General features: G+C 61.4%; 2 protein-coding genes across 7 annotated transcripts; both read left to right on the top strand.

The window, feature by feature from the left end:
* Positions 1-887: 887 nt before the first annotated feature.
* On the top strand, positions 888-3,089 carry CDK2AP2 (cyclin dependent kinase 2 associated protein 2). 3 transcript variants are annotated; one of them, XM_007964712.3, is made up of 4 exons: positions 888-1,578; positions 1,890-1,987; positions 2,082-2,214; positions 2,568-3,089. In XM_007964712.3, the coding sequence occupies exons 1-4, from the start codon at positions 1,497-1,499 to the stop codon at positions 2,633-2,635; spliced, it is 381 nt and encodes a 126-aa protein (XP_007962903.1). In that variant the 5' UTR covers positions 888-1,496; the 3' UTR covers positions 2,636-3,089. The 3 variants fall into 3 exon arrangements, with proteins under 3 accessions (XP_007962903.1, XP_007962962.1, XP_072868108.1); XM_007964771.3 differs by having other exon boundaries at positions 889-1,719; XM_073012007.1 differs by lacking the exon at positions 888-1,578 and having other exon boundaries at positions 1,733-1,987.
* Positions 3,090-4,211: 1,122 nt separating this feature from the next.
* PITPNM1 (phosphatidylinositol transfer protein membrane associated 1) lies at positions 4,212-18,644 on the top strand. Of its 4 annotated transcripts, none has more exons than XM_007965160.3 (24): positions 4,212-4,390; positions 5,371-5,489; positions 6,852-7,066; positions 7,157-7,278; positions 7,484-7,708; positions 9,147-9,473; positions 9,553-9,648; positions 9,732-9,839; positions 11,387-11,448; positions 11,542-11,792; positions 12,070-12,259; positions 12,368-12,475; positions 12,713-12,870; positions 12,956-13,161; positions 14,047-14,217; positions 14,823-14,987; positions 15,193-15,341; positions 15,462-15,572; positions 16,048-16,164; positions 16,338-16,486; positions 16,571-16,720; positions 16,816-16,999; positions 17,345-17,473; positions 18,115-18,644. In XM_007965160.3, exons 2-24 carry the CDS (start codon positions 5,412-5,414, stop codon positions 18,376-18,378), a joined length of 3,735 nt encoding a protein of 1,244 aa, XP_007963351.1. In that variant the 5' UTR covers positions 4,212-4,390; positions 5,371-5,411; the 3' UTR covers positions 18,379-18,644. The 4 variants fall into 4 exon arrangements, with proteins under 4 accessions (XP_007963351.1, XP_007963265.1, XP_007963190.3 ...); XM_007965074.3 differs by lacking the exon at positions 4,212-4,390 and adding an exon at positions 4,509-4,796; XM_007964999.3 differs by lacking the exon at positions 4,212-4,390 and having other exon boundaries at positions 5,314-5,489; positions 16,857-16,999.
* The last annotated feature ends 455 nt before the right edge of the window (positions 18,645-19,099 follow it).

Here is a 19,099-nt window from a genome sequence, read left to right on the forward strand (position 1 = left end):
ACAGCTGGGATTACAGGTGCCCGCCACCACGCCCAGCTAATTTTTGTATTTTTAGTAGAGACGGGTTTCACCATGTTCGATCACGAGGTCGAACTCTTGACCTCGTGATCAGCCTGCCTCGGCCTCTCAAAGTGCTGGAATTACAGGCGTGAGCCACCGCGCCCGGCCAGAACATGTTTGTTGGATGTATGGATGAATGAATGAATGAATGAATGAATGAATGAATGAATGACTGTCCTGGAGATGAAGATCTACAAAGCTGGGAGCATGAAGGTACACAAGGCCAGAGAAGTCTGAGTTTGGGGAAGGAGCCTGGGAGAAAGGGTTAGTGAGTGGAGGAGGGTCTGAGGTCTAAGTTTATGGCGAATGAGATTTGAGGGGAGGGGTCTGAGTGGTGGAGTGGAAAGGTATGGGGGCCCTGGAGTGGGACAGGAAGCTCTTTATGACTATTCATTTAATCCACACAACCCAATGAGATTGTCATTTTCCCCATTTTACGGATGGGGAAACTGAGGCATACTGAGATGAGAAACTTGCCTGGGGGAAATCGCTAGTGGGGGTGATACTGAGATTCGAACACAGGCAGTTGGCTCCAGTCTGTGCTCTTGACCAGTTTGGTCCGGGGCCCGGCACACAAGTAATCCCGGTTTGCCCTACGGCCATTGTCACTAACTGAGGCAGCGGCGCGGGGCCTTGGGGGTGAGGGCAAAGGGGTCCTTGAGGTCGCCCTTGGACCTGAGGACAAGCCAAGCCGCAGGAAGAACGGTGCGCGGCGGCATAGATGAAGGGCCCGTTGCCATGGGAACAAACGCAGGCCTCGGGCGGGCGCATGCGCAGATCGGGGAGAGGGTGTTGAACCGGTGAAAGGTGACGTAAAAGCGCACGGGGTGGGGCGCGGGGCTCGGGACGTCAAAGCCCTGCGTCCTACGGCCCCCAGAGCGGAGAAGCGCGCACGGCAGCGGTGACAGCGGCCACGGCAACGGCGACAGCAACCCCTGCTGGGCCGAAACTGGGCAGAGCAGAGCAGACGTCTGAAGCAGCGCTAGTGAGGCGCGAGGGTAGCGCCCGCGCCCGGGAAGACCCCCTCGGCGCGAACCGGCGGCCCAGCCCCGGGTCCGGGTTCCCGAGGCCCCGCCTCTAAGGCCTGGGGACTAATCGGATTGAAAGCGCGCCGGCCCGGGCCGCGAACTCGCCAATTGCGGAGGGCGGTGGCCACCGCCCAATCCGGAGCAGACAGGTGCGAGGTCCGGAAGGCGGAGGCCAATCGGCGGCGGTTGCGACCTGCTGGGGCAGGTCTCGGCCAATAAGGAGGCTCGAGTGACATCTTCGCCCACCAATCGGGAGTGAGGGAGCATTCGTGCCCGCTCGCCCTTCCGGCCAGACCTCTATTTACCAGGGGCGTGCAGCCCGCTTGCCAATCAGAGCGCGGCTGAGCGGCCCGGCAGCCAACCCCCGAGGAGCGGCCGGCTGGCGTCCGCCGCGCCCAGGAGTTGGGGATGTCCTACAAACCCATCGCCCCTGCCCCCAGCAGCACCCCTGGCTCCAGCACCCCTGGGCCGGGCACCCCGGTCCCTACAGGTGAGGATCCAGCTCCACCCCTGCTCGCCTGCCGGGCGGTCGAGGTCTCGAAGAGAAGACGGCCTGAGTTCTGCAATACTGGGCTTGCCGCCTACCCTCGCTGAGCCTCAGTTTGCTGGCCTGTGAAGTGGGCGTGGTCACGTAAGGGCTTGTAGGTGGAGCGCAGTGGGAGGGATTTGTCCCTGAAGTTGATCAGCCTGGAATGAAGCATCCTTTGGAGGGAATCGGGCGAACCCGGTCCTGGGCTTGGAAAAGCTGGGAGGCGGCGTTCCTGCCCCGCGCTGACCTCTTACTCGCGCCTGTTGCTGCAGGAAGCGTCCCGTCGCCGTCGGGCTCAGTGCCAGGAGCCGCCGCTCCTTTTAGACCGCTGTTTAACGACTTTGGACCGCCTTCCATGGGCTACGTGCAGGTGAGTGGGGCCAAAGGCTTGCTTATGGATGGGGACTGGAGTCCCCCTCCCCGCCAGGTTTCTGAGCTCACTGCCCTATTCTCTTTTGACATAGGCGATGAAGCCACCCGGCGCCCAGGGCTCCCAGAGCACCTACACGGACCTGCTGTCAGTCATAGAGGAGATGGGCAAAGAGATCCGGCCCACCTATGCTGGCAGCAAGAGCGCCATGGAGCGCCTGAAGAGAGGTAAGTGAGGCCAGGCCGCCCTGCTTAGGAAACCGACACTGGACTATCTTCCATTAGGGAAAGAAAGACATCCGGAGGCCACCTGAGCCAAGCCTAGAGGAGGGCCAGTATTACTACCCAGAGAGGTGTTCTGAATCGAATTGAAATTGAGTCCATTTCCAGGGAAGAGCCTGGGAATTTGTACTTCTACAGGGCAACCTTGAGGATTAACCAAACCTCTAATCTCATCTAGCCGTCATTAGATTGGAATTTCTCTTGCTGAAAGGGGAAAGGGAGTGGGGAGGCAGGGGTCCTCCTCTGGAGGGCAGTGGGTGGGGCTGTGGAGGGTTGCTGAGACCCCACCCCACCACCAGGTATCATCCATGCTCGGGCCCTAGTCAGAGAGTGCCTGGCAGAGACAGAGCGGAACGCCCGCACGTAACAGGAAGCGCCTCGGCCTCAGCGTCTGGACCTTTCCCGGCCACTGCAGAGCACCCGCTTCTCCCTGGCCTTCATCCCGAGTTGCACTAACCATCCTGGGCTTCCTGTCCTGTGTCCCTTGGTGGGTCCCCTCCAGGAACCAAGGAGCGGCTCTCACTCCAGGTGGCAGCACTAAGGACATCCCCCCACAACAAGAGTTAGCAGCGAGGTCCCCATGAGTCCCACCCATGACCTGCCAACAGTGTTGCCCACTGGAACTTTCTATGGTCCCCACCGCTCAGCCCTTCCCAGCCCTTCTCCCACTTTGTCCCGAGCCTCCTTCTCCCCCAGCAGGGGCTCAGGCCTGGCACCTCACTGCCTTGTGTCCTGAGCCATAGTGACTCTTTTATCTGTGTGTCTTTTGCTAAATATGCCCTTTTTATATTAATAAAAGATGATTTGGAGTTGTGCTCTCAGCTCTGAGCCTTTCTGGGTCTGGTTCTTCAGCTAAGCCTGGGTGGGCCAGGCAGAGAGAGGGGAAGAGGAGACTAGGAGTGGGGAGGGTGTGACTAAACAGGGTTTGACTTGCCTCTGTGGGCCATCAGCCTGAGGTGGGAACCGGGCCCTCTCCGCTCCAGCCGTGGCGCTGAGAGCCCTGGGCCTTCCTGTGGTGCCACCAGGGGGCAGCAGAGGGCCTGGCTGCTTCCACAGCCCTTGGCGCTGTGGGCAGCCTGGGCCTGGAGGGCGCTTCCTCTGGATTGGCGGTGATGCCTGGCAGCATGGAAATGCCAGTTCACGTAAGCCACTCCCTCAAACGCCCTAATGCCCTGACAACACCCCAGCCTCTGAATCAGCCCTGAAGGTCTCTGACTCCTCAGAGAGAACGGGCACTGCTGCTTCCAGCACTTGGCCTCACGGTCAAGGGGAGGGGCTGGCCGGGTGCTGCTGTCACTACCCCAGCACCTTGTAGCAGGCTGGGTGGGATCCCATGAGCCCAGCCTTGCGGTGCCTCATGAGGCCTTTGCCCAGACTCCAGGTGGCTGGGTGACCAGACTTGTGGACCCGGAAGGCAGAGGTGGGGGAGGCTTTGTGGCCCCATGCAGGGACTAGCCCAGCCACTCAGAGTGACAACCCCCTTCTGCCTGGGCGTGTAGCTGGGTGACCGTAGAGGCCTGGGGCCCTGGAGCCCAGCCCTAGGTGGAGGCACGTCAGAGCCGCCAGCTTCTGGCTAGACTGGTGGGGAGGCATTTCCTCTATCCTGGGTCCCAAATCTAAGGACTGGGTGAGAAGAGGAGAGTGGGCCTGGGACCCCCTTTATCAAACTCCACCTTGTCACTGTACACAGGAGGGCTGGGCTAGGGTAGAGATAGGAACTAAGAGTCTTTGGGGACCCCAGTCAGCACGGAGGGACTAAGAAGTGCCAGAATTTAGGCAATGGCCTCTTTCCCACTGCCCGGGAGAAGGAAGGCAGGGGCCTGCCTCCCTGCCTCCTCCGCTGCAGGCGGGGCTGCCCAGACCCCGCCGGGGTGGGGAGGGCCAGCCGGGCCCAGGAAAGGGGCGGGGCGGCCGCAGTGACGCGGCGGGCTGCAGGGAGGGACGGCAGGGGCGCGGGCGGGCGGATCGAGAGGAAGGTCGGGGCCATGGGCCGGCACTGCGCCTCGGGAGGGTCCGGCCACCGCTGGAACCCGAGGCCGGGGCTGGGGGCGCTCCGGGCTCCGACCCACGGGCCGGCCGGCCCTGCCCGGGCTGGGTGAGGGGCGCCCGCCTCAAGCTAGAGGTGAGCCGGGACGTCGGCAGGCGGGCCGAGAGCGCGGCAGGGGACCGGGACGCCGGCTAGCAGAGGGAAGTGGGGACAACGGGGCCTCTCGCTTGCTGGCGGGGTGCGAGTGGGGGATGGAGGGGTGCCTGCAGCGGAACCTCGGTGCCAGTCTGGGGCGCAGGTGGGCGGAGCGGGTCTCCAGGGCCAGGGCCCATGGGATACCAAGTGGAGCCACTCTGGCCTCAGCCTGAGGAGGGCTCACCCCCCCACCAGAAGAGGACGGGGTGGCTGCCTAGGCGCGTGGAGAGCCAGCGAGGGCCGGGGGTCCAGGAAGGATGCCGGGAGTGGGAGGTCGAGGACCCGGCTGCCCTGCATGGTGAAGAAGGCAGATCTGGAGGGCGGAGGGGATTCCTAGTCCCTGAAGGTAGGTTCGGGCGCAGGGCATGGGGAACCCTGGCAGAGATGCTGGGCGCACGGGGCCACTCGGCGCAGAGACACTCGGGGAACAAAGCTCTAGGTGGACGTCTGAGAGTGGGGGATCTGGGACCCCGCCGACTCCGGGAAAGGGATGCAGGGGGCGGGTCCCCAAGGGGCCGGTCGCGGAAGGCGGGCCCGGAAGAAGGGGCCCCGAGGCTTCGGAGGGCGCGCCCCCGAGAGATGCCGTTTCCTGGGGTTAAGACGCGGTCGCAGCGGGAGAGGCAAGGTGGCCCTCCCGCTCGCCGGCCCGAGCCTGGCGCTCCGGGGGGCCCGCGTCAGCGCGCGGTTGCCATGGCGACGGGCGGGCGGGGGGCGGGGGCTGCGCGGAAAAGAGGTCAGCGCTCAGCCTAGCTGCTGTTCCGGGCCCTGGCAGCGCGGGCGGCGGCGCTGGGCTCGCCTCTGCTTCCCCCGCGGTGGGCCCGGGCATGGGGTCCCGTGGCCTGAGCACCTCGGCCGGCGCGCAGGGCTCGGGGCCGCGCGCCGCCTCCCCGCACTGACTGCTGCGCCGTGCCCTGCGCCAGGAGGAGCGGAGGCCGCGCGCGGCCGGCCGGGCGCCTTCAGGATGCTCATCAAGGAGTACCACATTCTGCTGCCCATGAGCCTGGACGAGTACCAGGTGGCCCAGCTCTACATGATCCAGGTGAGGGCGGCAGGGAGAGGGCACCCGGGCAAGGGGTGGAGCCCCGCCAACCCCGCCAGCCCTGCCACAGGGCTGGGACCGGCTGGGAGCCCGGAGGAGGCAAGAGAGGCCCCCTTCGGATGTGGGGATGGGGAAGGGCTGTGGGGAGAGGGGCAGGAGAGCCGAGTGGTGCTTCTCACCCGCTAAGTGCCCAGCCCTTCTCTGATCTCCTGTAATCCTCCTCAGGATCTGTAATCCCATCGGGGAAGGAAAAAGCGCCCAGGAGGCGGCAAGAATGAGGAGGGGGGCCTCCGCGGCCGAGGAGGGCGGGAGGGGGTCTGGAGAGGTGCAGAGTCCTGGCCACCCCTGGAGGTCAGGGAGATGGGGTGAGGACCAGGCGCCAAACCTGGAGCAGGGACAGGGCAGCAAGGATCGGAGGGCGAGGGGGCTCTCGGGTAGGGTAGTGAGAAGAGTTGGCCAGGGCAGTCCCTCAGCAGTGGCCTGGTTGGTGCAGGGCCCCGGGGAGTCTGCTCCAGATCTCTCCCCAGCACAGCAGGACCACAGTCTCATAAAGCAAGAGGGCCCGGACCCTGCCTCGGGGTTGAAAGGGCCATCTGAGCCCCAGAGCGATAGAAGGCAGGATCTGGGGGCTCTCAAGCTGTGAGGGGTGTGGCAGGAGCTGGGATTGGGAGGTGGCCTGGGCCTCCCAGACAGGGAGGGGGCCAGGGTCCCCTTTTCCTCTCTTTGTCCCTTCTTCCTTGCCAGCCACCCTGGCCTCCTTGCCACCCGCCAGCATATCCAGTACCCTCCCACCTCGGGGCTGCACTGGCTTCCCCCTGCCTTGAGCACCTCCTCCCACCTCACCTCCTTAAAGTCGTGTTCAAGCCATGGTCACTTTATGTTCTTAGCAAGGCCTTCCCTGACTATCAGATCAAAACTGCAGCCCCCAACCCTGATCACCTGTACCCTACTGTAGGCTTTCTTTTCCCATAACACTTAGCGCCTTCTAACGCACCATATAATTTGCTTTTTCCTTTTGTCTGTCTTCTTCCACTAGAATGTAAGCTCCATGAGGGCAGGGGTCTTTGTTCTATTCATCAATATATCTCAATTGATAGAATCCCAAACACTGCCTGGGGTGGAGCAGACACTCAATGAATACTTGAATGACTGAATTGAGTGCTGGGTTGCAGACCCCATGCAGGGCTGGGCTGCATCTGTGATTCCGATCCCAGGGAGCTTCGGTGGGGCAGTATCTGGTTTCAGGGAGTTGAAAAGACTGGGACCAGGGCCCCAGAACTGCGCAGAACACCAGCCTAAGCTGGGGATCCCAGATGCTAAGCTGGGGCTGAGCTCCCTATTCTGCTCTCCCTTGGGCCACAGAAAAAGAGCCGGGAGGAGTCTAGTGGTGAGGGCAGCGGCGTGGAGATCCTAGCCAACCGGCCCTACACAGATGGGCCCGGGGGCAGCGGGCAGTACACACACAAGGTGTACCACGTGGGCTCCCACATCCCAGGCTGGTTCCGGGCACTGCTGCCCAAGGCTGCCCTGCAGGTAGAAGAGGAATCCTGGAATGCCTACCCCTACACCCGAACCCGGTGAGTGGGTGAAGTGGGCATGGTCTGGGGCCAGGAGGGGAGCAGCCCTGGTGGGTACGGCAGTGAGCCTCACCCATGCCTTCTGCCCAGGTACACCTGCCCTTTCGTGGAGAAATTCTCCATTGAAATCGAGACCTATTACCTGCCTGATGGGGGGCAGCAGCCAAACGTCTTCAACCTGAGTGGGGCTGAGAGGAGACAGCGCATCCTGGGTGAGGCCTGGAGCTATGGAGGGACCCTGGCGCCCCTCTCAGTCTCCTGGCTGCCTCAGTGGGCAGCCTCTGAGAAGTCCCAGCCCTCTCCAATCCTCATGTCCTATCTGCAAAAGGACAGGAACTGTCACCCAGTCCCAAGAGGGTGCCAGGAGCGGGGGCTTAAAGGGGCTGGCACTGCTCAATGCTTGCTGAACTCCCTCAGACACCATTGACATCGTGCGGGATGCAGTGGCCCCAGGCGAGTACAAAGCAGAAGAGGACCCCCGGCTGTACCGCTCAGTCAAGACTGGCCGAGGGCCACTGGCTGATGACTGGGCGCGGACGGCGGCGCAGACGGGGCCCCTTATGTGTGCCTATAAGCTGTGCAAGGTTGAGTTCCGCTACTGGGGCATGCAAGCCAAGATCGAGCAGTTCATCCATGATGTAGGTGAGCACCCAGCCGCGGGAGGTCCCGCTTACCCAGCATGCCCGTGTTTAGGGCCAGGGATGCTCCCATCCACTGGGGACACAGAAGCAGAAAGCCATCATTTCCAGTTGAGGCGGGGAGCACTGGGGCAGAGGTGGCTGCACAGCCTAGCCAGGCATCCACAGAGCAGGAAGCTGGTAATATGAGCTACAAGGTCCATGCTGACTCTGACTTTCAGAAATACTGCTGCTTCCATTAAGATTCTAAGATTCTGCGTCATCCTATGAGTTGGGTGAGACTTAGAGATGCTCAGGAAGGTCACCTGCTCTAACTAGCAGCATGCTAAGGAGTGCAGGCTGAGGCTGTGACTCTGATGTCATTCTCTCTGGGATTCCCCCCCTCCACTCCCAGTTTCTAGTGTTCCAGCCTTTGGCCCTGGTGTTCAGGAGCCCCAGTTCCACACCTCCCCTCAACCTGACCCCACCACACCTGCAGCTCAGCCCTGCCTCAGTGCCCAGGTCATCTGCACACAGAGGAATGATCTCTAGTTGGGGAGACCAGCGGCCTGGCTTCTGTCCCACTACTGACCCATGGTTCCTCCAGCAAGGCGCTGGCCATCTCTGCACTTTAAATTTCTCTTCAGTAAATTAGGAGGGGGTTGAGTCAGATATGAAGAGCTAATACTGACAGTGAGAGCAACACACAGACCCTTTGCTAATTACTTTCTGTGCAAGATCTCCCTTAACACCCACAACACCCCACCAGGTAATGACGATGATTATTCCCATTTTACAGGTGAGGAAATTCAGCTTATGGAATAATGAGGACTCCGTATCTTGCATTTGGAAAAATACCAAAAAGCACAAATAAGAAAATTAAAATCACCCACGTATAGCCACTACTAAGATTCTGATATATCTCCTCACAGAAGCTTATAATTATCATTCAACCATCATTACCTTATTTCCTAGATATTTAAGAGTTTCTAACTTTATTCTTCTGCTTTAGATAAAAATATCCCAGAATGGGTATCATCTTTCGCTACAACCGTCATTGAGTGCCAACACTTCCATTAACTATTAACACCTTCATTAACCATCAACAATTTCATTAACTGTTAAACGCTTAATTAACTGTTAATTCCTCAGAAGTCAGCAGGAAGCCAGCCAAAGGGAAGAACAAGCACTGGTCCCTGCTTCTGGAGTGATGGGGTGGGGACAGTGCTGAGAGTAAGGGTGTGCAGAGAGAGGAAAGGCAGTGGGCGGAGGGGAGTCAGGCAGGAAGACAAATGCCCCACTTTCCACTCCCGTTCCTGGACTGCACTGGCCCTGCCCTACTTTGTGGCTCTGGGTGGGTGGTGTCCCCAGGGGAGCCATTACCCAACCTCAAGGCTGGGCATGTGGCGGCAGTGCCAGGGAAGCAGTGGGAGGGGACAGTTCCGATGCCTGGGCACCTGCAGGTCTGCGTCGGGTGATGCTGCGGGCCCACCGCCAGGCCTGGTGCTGGCAGGATGAGTGGACAGAACTGAGCATGGCTGACATTCGGGCACTGGAAGAGGAGACTGCTCGCATGCTGGCCCAGCGCATGGCCAAGTGCAACACAGGCAGTGAGGGGTCTGAGGCCCAGCCCCCCAGGAAACCAAGCACCGAGGCCCGGTCTGGGGCCAGCAACACTGGCACCCCCGATGGGCCTGAGGCCCCCCCTGGCCCAGATGCCTCCCCCGATGCCAGCTTTGGGAAGCAGTGGTCCTCATCCTCCCGTTCCTCCTACTCATCCCAACATGGAGGTGAGGCTGGGACACAGGGATGGGAGGAGCAACCCTCCCCAGGCTGGGCTCCCAGGCTGAGGCTGAGCCGGCCCGGCAGGGGCTGTGTCTCCCCAGAGCTTGTCCGAGTGGCGCATGCAGAACATTGCCCGAGACTCCGAGAACAGCTCCGAGGAAGAGTTCTTTGATGCCCACGGTCAGCACCGAGGCCCTTTTTGGGAGTGGGGATGTCCCCGAGCAGCTCCTCCCACCCCATGACACAGCCCCCTGTCCCCTCAGAAGGCTTCTCGGACAGTGAGGAGGTCTTCCCCAAGGAGATGACCAAGTGGAACTCCAATGACTTCATCGACGCCTTTGCCTCCCCAATGGAGGCAGAGGGAATGCCAGGTAAAGATCCCACCTAGGACACCGGCCCCCAGCACCCATGTACAGCAGGTCATAAGTTTAATGGCATCTTAAGATGAAAGGCAATCTGAAGAGGTGCTCATTAAATACACAGATGAATAATGAAAGATGGATGGATGGATGGATGGATGGATAAGTGGATAAATGGATGAATGGGTGGTTGGGTGGGTGGGTGGGTGGGTGGGTGGATGGATGGATGGATGGGTGGATGGGTGGATGGATGGATGGTTGGGCGGGTGGATGGATGGATGGATGGGCGGGTGGATGGATGGATGGATGGGCGGGTGGATGGATGGATGGATGGGTGGGTGGGTAGGTGGGTGGATGGATGGGTGGATGGATGGATGGATAAATGGATGGATGGGTGGGTGGGTGGATGGATGGATGGGTGGGTGGGTAGGTGGGTAGATGGATGGGTGGATGGACGGATGGATGAATAGATGGATGGGTGGGTGGGTGAATGGATGGATGGATGGGTGGATGGATGGATGGGTGGGTGGATGGATGGATGGATGGGTGGATGAATGGATGGGTGGGTGAATGGATGGATGGATGGGTGGATGGATGGATGGGTGGGTGGGTGGGTGGATGGGTGGGTGGGTGGGTGGGTAGGTGGGTGGGTGGGTGGGTGGATGGATGGGTGGGTGGGTGGATGGATGGGTGGGTGGGTGGATGGATGGATGGATGGATGGATGGGTAGCTGGGTGGGTGGATGGGTGGATGGATGGATAAATGGATGGATAAATGGATGGATAAATGGATGGATAAATGGATGAATGGGTAGTTGGGTGGGTAGATGGATGGATGGGTGGGTGGGTGGGTGGGTGGATGGATGGATGGATGGATGGATGGATGGATGGGTGGTTGGGTGGGTGGATGGATGGATGGATGGATGGATGGATGGATGGATGGATGGATAAATGGGTGGATGAGTGGGTGGGTGGATGGATGGATGGATGGATGGATGGATGGATGGATGTGTGGATGGATGGATGGATGATTAGAATGTAGTCACGATTCAGACACAACACAAAGAATGAAGGAATTAATTTGGATTCCCTGAATGCTTCACATGAGAGGTAATGTCTATGCTGGCTTTGGAAGATTTGGGCCAGCACTGTCCAGCAGAACTTCTAGGTCCATGCTGCCCAAGGTGATAGCCACTAGCCACACTGGCTCCCAGGCACTGAAAATGGGGCTAGTGTGACCGAGGAACTGAAGATTTTATGTATTATATTTTAATTCATTTAAATTTAAATACCCACTTGTGGCTAATGGCTACCACATTGGACAGGGCAGGGTTAGAGAAGTTTGCCAGGCAAACAGGCGTGTAGAGAGGCAGCCCTGACTGCAATAAGACCAGTAGGAGCAAAGGCCTGGAAATGCAAACTGACCTGGGAAAGTTGGTAGGAGGAGAAGTTTGGAGGAAGGTAGGGACTGGCAGATGCCAGAACTGGGTGCCTGAAGTGCCAGATGAGGGGATCCCAGTGGTCTTCTCCATCCCTCTCACTGGCTTCCTTGCCCTACAGAGCCTGGAGCCGAGGCAGCTAAAGGCATTGAGGATGGGGCCCAAGCACCCAGGGACTCAGAGGCGAGTATGGTCAGCCACCCCATATCAAAGCTCCCTCTACTCACTGGCCTGGCCACTGCTGTGACACCCATTGCACCCCATTGTGCCCCCCAGGGCCCGGATGGTGCCGGGGACCTGGGGACTGAGACATGCGCAGTCCATGCCCTCTTCCTCATCCTGCACAGCGGCAACATCCTGGACTCAGGCCCTGGAGACGCCAACTCCAAGCAGGCAGATGTGCAGACACTGAGCTCTGCCTTCGAGGCCGTCACCCGCATCCACTTCCCTGAGGCCTTGGGCCATGTGGCGCTGCGACTGGTGCCCTGTCCACCCATCTGTGCCGCCGCCTACGCCCTTGTCTCCAAGTACTAGCCACGGGTGGAAGGGCAGGGAACTCCTAGGATCAGGGAGGCCTTGGGGCAGGGGGAGGGGGAAAGGGGTCAGGAAGCCAGACACCTGGGTCAGTCACTGGCATGGCTGGACCTGTTCTGGAGAATAGCTCCATTTCAGTTGCCTCTTGTGGCTAACACTCCCCACAGAGGACCCACAGAGCCAGGGCTTGCCAGCAGGCCCAGGGGACTTGGATGTCAGGAGTGGGTCTGGAAGCCCTTCACCCACCCACCACATTTCCTCCTCCTGCAGCCTGAGCCCCTACAGCCACGATGGTGACAGCCTGTCTCGCTCCCAAGACCACATTCCACTGGCTGCCCTGCCACTGCTGGCCACCTCATCTTCCCGCTACCAGGGCGCCGTGGCCACTGTCATTGCCCGCACCAACCAGGCCTACTCAGCCTTCCTGCGCTCACCTGAGGGCGCTGGCTTCTGTGGGCAGGTCAGCGGTTAGGGACAGTCCATCTGCTGCCCTCCACTGCAGCCCCCATTGTGGCCTGGCCTGGGCGAGGACAAGGCCTCTCCTGATGGTGCCCCTGCTCCCACACAGGTCGTGCTGATTGGAGACGGTGTTGGTGGCATCCTGGGCTTTGATGCACTCTGCCACAGTGCTAACGCAGGCACTGGGAGTCGGGGCAGCAGCCGCCGTGGGAGCATGGTCAGTAGAGCCAAACCCAGCCTCCTCAGGAGCGGGAAGGCCCTCTCCGTCTCTAGGTCTCTGCCCCCTGGAATGCAACCCCTCTGCCAGCAGGCAGGCCCCCTGCTGCCCCGCCAGTTCCTGTCTTCTCTGGAATTCTGCTCTGCCCGACCCCCAAGCCTCACTCCTCACTTCTAAGTAAGTAGAATTTGAATGGTCCCCAGGACTGAAGATGTTTCTGTCCCCCGTTCCATCCAGAACAATGAGCTACTCTCTCCGGAGGTTGGCCCAGTGCGGGACCCCCTGGCAGATGGTGTGGAAGGCCTGGGTCGGGCCAGCCCAGAACTCTCAGCCTTGCCTGCCCAGCGCATCCCCAGTGACATGGCCAGTCCTGAGCCCGAGGGCTCTCAGAACAGGTGACGTCCCTGCCCCATCACCCCTACCCTGGGTGCATGGTGGACTACAGAGGCAGCAACACTGAGCATCCCTCCTCCCCCACAGCCTTCAGGCAGCCCCTGCAACCACCTCCACCGGGGAGCCCCGGTGGGCAAGCACAGCCTCCTGCCCACCCGCTGCCAGTTCCGAGGCGCCTGACGGCCCCAGCAGCACTGCCCGCCTTGACTTCAAGATTTCTGGCTTCTTCCTCTTCGGCTCCCCACTGGGCCTGGTGCTGGCTCTGCGCAAAACCGTGATGCCCGCCCTGGAGGGTGAGTCCTAGGGGCTGTGGGGGCACCTCTAGTCTCTGTCTGCCCCTTCCTTCCCCACCTCATATGGCCTTCCCTCTCGCCCAAGGCACGGGCAACTTCCCCACTGTAGTCATTCAAAGGCCTGGCTACAGAAGGGGAACCTGGGGCCCAGAAAGAAGGGACTCGCCAAGGGTGAGTCTCCCAGAGCCACCGGGAGGGGCTTCACACCTGTGGGATGTTCTGCACTAGAAGGGGTCCAGCGGGCACCATGGCAGCAAATCGAAGCCTCTGCCCTCTTCTCAGCATTTTTTTTTTTTTTTTTTTGAGATGGAGTCTCGCTCTGTCACCCAGGCTGGAGTGCCAGTGGCCTGATCTTGCTCGCTGCAACCTCTCGGGTTCAAGTGATTCTCCTGCCTCAGCCTCCCAAGCAGCTGGGATTACAGGCACCCGCCACCATGCCCAATTAATCTTTGTATTTTTTTTTAGTAGAGATGGGGTTTTGCCATGTTGGCCAGGCTGGTCTCAAACTCCTGACCTCAGGTAATCACCCACCTCTGCCTCCCACAGTGCTGGGATTCCAGGCGTGAGCCACTGAGCCCAGCTCATTTTATTTTTAGTGGAGATGGGGGTTTCACCATGTTGGCCAGGCTGGTCTCGAACTCCTGACCTCAAGTGATCCACCGGCTTCTGCCTCCCACAGTACTAGGATTCCAGGCATGAGCCAAGGCGCCCGGCTCCTGTCTCACTTTAAGCAGGGCCCTACTGACTTCCCAGGGAGTGCAGTTTGGGAAGTGCTGGCTCAGGGTCACACGGGACATCAGGGTGCTGCTCCCACACCCCCTACTTCCCAGAGTGCCCAGCTGACACTCCCACCCCACAATCTTTCTCTATCTTCTGGGTACCCAGTGGCCCAGATGCGCCCAGCCTGTGAGCAGATCTATAACCTCTTCCATGCGGCTGACCCCTGCGCCTCACGCCTTGAGCCCCTGCTGGCCCCAAAGTTCCAGGCCATTGCCCCACTGACTGTGCCCCGCTACCAGAAGTTCCCCCTGGGAGACGGCTCATCCCTGCTGCTGGGTATGCCCCCAAACAAGATAAAGGGGAGAAGGAGGAGGGCACCCACAGGAAGGGAGGAGGTAGCAGAAGACATGAGGAGGCTCCCACACAATGGGAAACCTCTCAGGCCACCACTCCCAGGACCAGGAACTCCTTTCCCCTGGGATGGTCTGGATCCCCAGGACCCTCTGACCTCCTGGGCCCAGAAGTTGGGTGGGGGAGGTTAGCCAAGCTAGAGAGGGTGCCCCCTGGCAGCATGATTCTGGTGCACTGCCGTACGAGCAGCCAGCGTGTGTGCACTGCTGCATCTGTGGGGGGTGTGCTGCAGGCATGTATTGGGGGGTGTGCTGCAGGCATGTATTGGGGGGTGTGCCCAGGTATGTATGGGTCAAGCAGGCCTGTGCTGGGCACAGGTGTGCAGTGTTTGGGGCAGTGGCAAGAGGCATTCTGGCAGAAATGCAGCTGGCCACTGGGCTAGCTGAGAGGAGAGAATGCCACAGTGCAGCCTCAGCCAGGACCTGACCACAGGGGCCGCAGGGAAGATGGCAGAGGTGCGGAAAGCCCTGGGTGAGAAGATGGGAGAGCCACCGGGCCGGCCCCTGCTGAGCTTGCCCTCCCTCCCCCAGCCGACACTCTGCAGACGCACTCCAGTCTCTTTCTGGAGGAACTGGAGATGCTGGTGCCCTCGACACCCACTTCTACTAGCGGTGCCTTCTGGAAGGGCAGTGAGTTGGCCACTGAGCCCCCAGCCCAGCCAGCCGCCCCCAGCACCACCAGTGAGGTGGTTAAGAGTAAGTCAGCCAGCCTAGGCAGTCCAGCCTGGGGGTGGGGGAGGCCTGTATTCCACTTCCAAAGCCCAAACCCTTTCCCCCAGCACCCAGCCTGAACTGGGCAAAGAGCAGGCTGGGTGGAAAGGAGGGAGGGAAGAGCACCCAGCGCCCAGGCAGATGGGTGTGGGGCAGGAGGCCATCCTGACTCGCTGCCATGGCCGCGCAGTCCTGGAGCGCTGGTGGGGGACCAAGCGGATCGACTACTCGCTGTACTGCCCCGAGGCGCTCACCGCCTTTCCCACCGTCACGCTGCCCCACCTCTTCCACGCCAGCTACTGGGAGTCCGCCGACGTGGTGGCGTTCATCCTGCGCCAGGTGGGCCTGAGAATTTGGAATGGGAGATGAGAATGGGACGGGGATGGGCTGCTGTGGGGCGGGGGAGGGGCAGCTCTCCCGCCCCTAAGAGAGAGAGGCCTCGCCCCCTGTCCCGCGCAGGTGATCGAGAAGGAGCGGCCACAGCTGGCGGAATGCGAGGAGCCGTCCATCTACAGCCCGGCCTTCCCCAGGGAGAAGTGGCAGCGAAAACGCACGCAGGTCAAGATCCGGGTAGGTGCCCTGCCCCTTGCCCCCTCGCCCCCTCACCAGAGAGGCCCTGTCCCTCCCCCCAGCACCCCGCCTCCTCGGGCCCTAGCCGACCCAACTCTCTTCCAGTCCTACCCCTCCCTGGGGTCCTGGCCCCACCTCATTGCCCCAGCCCGGCCCCTGCGAACAGCTGGTCTCCCCGCCCCCTCCCCCGCTCTGAGGCTAGTTCGGGTCTAGGGTCTGGATCTGCGCTGGTCGGCACCTGCCTCATCCACTGCATCCCGTCCTGTCACAGCGCTACCCCTGGAGCCGCGGCCCACACCCAGGCTCTCAGGCCGGGGTCCACAAAAGTGCGCCCCCTGGACTTGGCCTTTTCCCTCAAAGCCCTGCCGCCTCCAGGCCCCGACCCCCGTGTTTGCGCGTGATCCTCACCCGCTTCCTCTCCCCAAGCATCCCCGTCGTTTCCTGGCCGCGGACTCACGCCCTCTCCTCCCTCCAGAACGTCACTTCCAACCACCGGGCGAGCGACACGGTAGTGTGCGAGGGCCGCCCCCAGGTGCTGAGCGGGCGCTTCATGTACGGGCCGCTGGACGTCGTCACGCTCACCGGAGAGAAGGTCAGGACCCAGAAGCCCTGTCACCTGGTCCCACGGCCCCAACTCCTGTCCTCGGAACAGCTCCTGATCCCTGGTGGTTGTGCCCCTAGACCCACCCATCCCCGACGACAGCCCAGCCTCTGCCCTCCTCCACGCAGGGCCCCCATGGACCTCCCGCCCCTTCTCCCCTCCAGGTGGATGTCTACATCATGACGCAGCCGCTGTCGGGCAAGTGGATCCACTTTGGCACCGAGGTCACCAACAGCTCGGGCCGCCTCACCTTCGCAGTTCCCCCAGAGCGTGCCCTGGGCATCGGTGTCTACCCCGTGCGCATGGTGGTCAGGTGAGCGCAGCTGGCCGGGCCTCTGCGGGAGGGCTCCGCCAGGCCTCGCCCTGCGCCACTCACGCCCCGCCCCATGGGCCGCAGGGGCGACCACACCTACGCCGAATGCTGCCTGACTGTGGTGGCCCGCGGCACGGAGGCCGTGGTCTTCAGCATCGACGGCTCCTTCACCGCCAGCGTCTCCATCATGGGCAGCGACCCCAAGGTGCGCGCTGGCGCCGTGGATGTGGTCAGGTAGGAGCCACCACCGCCACCACCACTCATCTCACCGGGGTGACCCGCACCCCACCCCCGGCCAGCGGAGCTGACCGCTGCCCCCCGCCCCACAGGCACTGGCAGGACTCCGGCTACCTGATCGTGTATGTCACAGGCCGGCCGGATATGCAGAAGCACCGCGTGGTGGCCTGGCTGTCGCAGCACAACTTCCCCCATGGCGTCGTCTCCTTCTGCGATGGCCTCACCCACGACCCGCTGCGCCAGAAGGCAGTGTTTCTGCAGAGCCTGGTGCAGGAGGTGCGGCGGCTGCGGAGGCTCCGGGTCCTGACCCCACCCCTGCTTCCCCTGACCCTCCACCCCCGGATCAGCGGAGGCCCATCTGTTCCCAACCCAATCCGCCCGGGCCCTGCCTGACTGCAGTGGCCCCTATGGTCATGCCCCCCCCAGTTTGAGAGGCCCCGTGTACTTAGGGGCAACTAGGGAAATGCAGCTGGTCCCGCCCCTGTCCCCGTGCGACTAGAACCTGTCCTCGCGTCAGTCTGCCTGGACCCACCGCCAGAACAATCTGGGGAAGTCCAACAGACCCCGCCCCCAGCTGCACGGCTCCGCCCCGGGGCGACTGATTGGCATCTCCGGCCACAGGTAGAACTGAACATCGTGGCCGGTTATGGGTCTCCCAAAGATGTGGCTGTATACGCAGCGCTGGGCCTGTCCCCAAGCCAGACCTACATCGTGGGCCGTGCCGTGCGGAAGCTACAGGCGCAGTGCCAGGTGAGGGCCAAGTGAAGGCCAGGAACAGGACCCCACCAGGGAGCAGGGGCCTGAGTCCCAGGCCTTAGGGACCACCGACTCTGGGGAAGCTGTGAGGTGGCCTAACCGGCCTCCAGGGAACCTGGGATCCTCCGAGGACAAGGGCCATGAGCAGCTTGAGCTGCCAGCTGCCAGGCAAGCCAGAGGGGATGACCCACACTGGAATGTGCTCAAGACCCTGGGCGCTGGTTCCACTCAGCTGTGGGTTTCCACTCTGACATTTCTGAGCCTCGGTTTCCCGTCTGTAAATGTAAATGATCATGGCACTGCCCATGCCGGCTTATGAAGATCACATCATTTACTGCACATCAGCAGGCACAGGGCTGGGCACAAAGCAAGTGCTGGCTAAACATTGGCTGCTGTTATGTTTCCTCTAAGACCTCATTTTCCAGATGAGGAGACTGAGGCCCAGAGAAGGGCAGAGCTAGGAGCACAGCTGAGGTGCCCTGGCTCCCAGCCTGGGGTCCTATCTATTGAGAAGGCTTCAGCTTAGGCTATGCCAAGCCTGCCACCAGTCCCCCAGCCTGCCTCAGGTGCCTGTGGAGGGCAGCATGTGGGCCCTTGGCCAGCACCCCCTCATCACTGCCCACCTCTGCCCACAGTTCCTGTCAGACGGCTATGTGGCCCATCTGGGCCAGCTGGAAGCGGGCTCGCACTCGCATGCCTCCTCGGGACCCCCAAGGGCTGCCTTGGGCAAAAGCAGCTATGGTGTGGCTGCCCCTGTGGACTTCCTGCGCAAACAGAGCCAACTGCTTCGCTCCAGAGGTCCCAGCCAGGTGGAGCGTGAGGGCCCAGGAACACCACCCACCACCCTGGCACGGGGCAAGGCGCGGAGCATCAGCCTGAAGCTGGACAGCGAGGAGTGAGGCCCACACCACGCCTGGACCTGGGTTATTTATTGACACAGCCAAGGGGCCAGAGGGGCTGCATGTGGGAGGCTGGGGACCCAGACTTGGGGCCCCAGTGCTGACCCCCCCAGCCCCACACCCTACATCTCCGTGTGCCCCTCGGTGTTACTTCCCTTTCATATGAGGGGACCCAGCGCCAGAGGGAGGGAGGAGGGCGTGGGCGTGGGCGCAGAGGCTTTTCCAGTGTGTATAAATCCATGAAAATAAACGCCACCTGCACCCAACCCACTCGCCCCGTGCCTGGCATCACAGGGCGGCCAGCCCAGTTCCCACCCACTCACCCCGTGCCTGGCATCACAGGGCGGCCAGCCCAGTTTCCAGTTCAACAGGGGACACTGATGTGCACAGAGAGGCCAACACGCACCCAGGGCCATCCAGGTCACAGGCAGGTTGGGATGGGGGCCTGAGCCTCAAAAGATCTCACGAAGTGCTCGGCCCTCGCGTCTTTCTGGACAGTCAGCCCACCCCAGCCCAACCCAGCTCACTTCAGCCCCAGCGTAGCTTCTCATGGAAACCCTGTCCCCAGACACCAAGGCCAGGAGACCATGGGATCTGAGGCTGGAGGGGGAGGACAGCACCAGGAGACCACCTTCCTCAGGCACCCAGCTACCTGGCTTGTAACCACTTCATCTCCCCCTTAAGACTGGGGGCTCCTGGGGCGCCCTAGCCCTGGCCAACG

The sequence above is a fragment of the Chlorocebus sabaeus genome, chromosome 1 (assembly GCF_047675955.1).
Source record: "Chlorocebus sabaeus isolate Y175 chromosome 1, mChlSab1.0.hap1, whole genome shotgun sequence".
NCBI lineage: Eukaryota > Metazoa > Chordata > Mammalia > Primates > Cercopithecidae > Chlorocebus > Chlorocebus sabaeus.

Excerpts from the sequence above, each read along its gene's own strand:
- CDK2AP2 (XM_073012007.1), top strand. The coding sequence starts at position 1,781 with ATGAAGCATCCTTTGGAGGGAATCGGGCGAACCCGGTCCTGGGCTTGG. Across the intron at positions 1,988-2,081 it reads CTTCCATGGGCTACGTGCAG|GCGATGAAGCCACCCGGCGC; the intron begins GTGAGTGGGGCC and ends CTTTTGACATAG. Across the intron at positions 2,215-2,567 it reads CATGGAGCGCCTGAAGAGAG|GTATCATCCATGCTCGGGCC; the intron begins GTAAGTGAGGCC and ends CCCCACCACCAG.
- PITPNM1 (XM_007965074.3), top strand. The coding sequence starts at position 4,586 with ATGGGATACCAAGTGGAGCCACTCTGGCCTCAGCCTGAGGAGGGCTCA. Across the intron at positions 9,840-11,386 it reads GGAGGCAGAGGGAATGCCAG|AGCCTGGAGCCGAGGCAGCT; the intron begins GTAAAGATCCCA and ends CTTGCCCTACAG. Across the intron at positions 16,165-16,337 it reads TCACGCTCACCGGAGAGAAG|GTGGATGTCTACATCATGAC; the intron begins GTCAGGACCCAG and ends TCTCCCCTCCAG.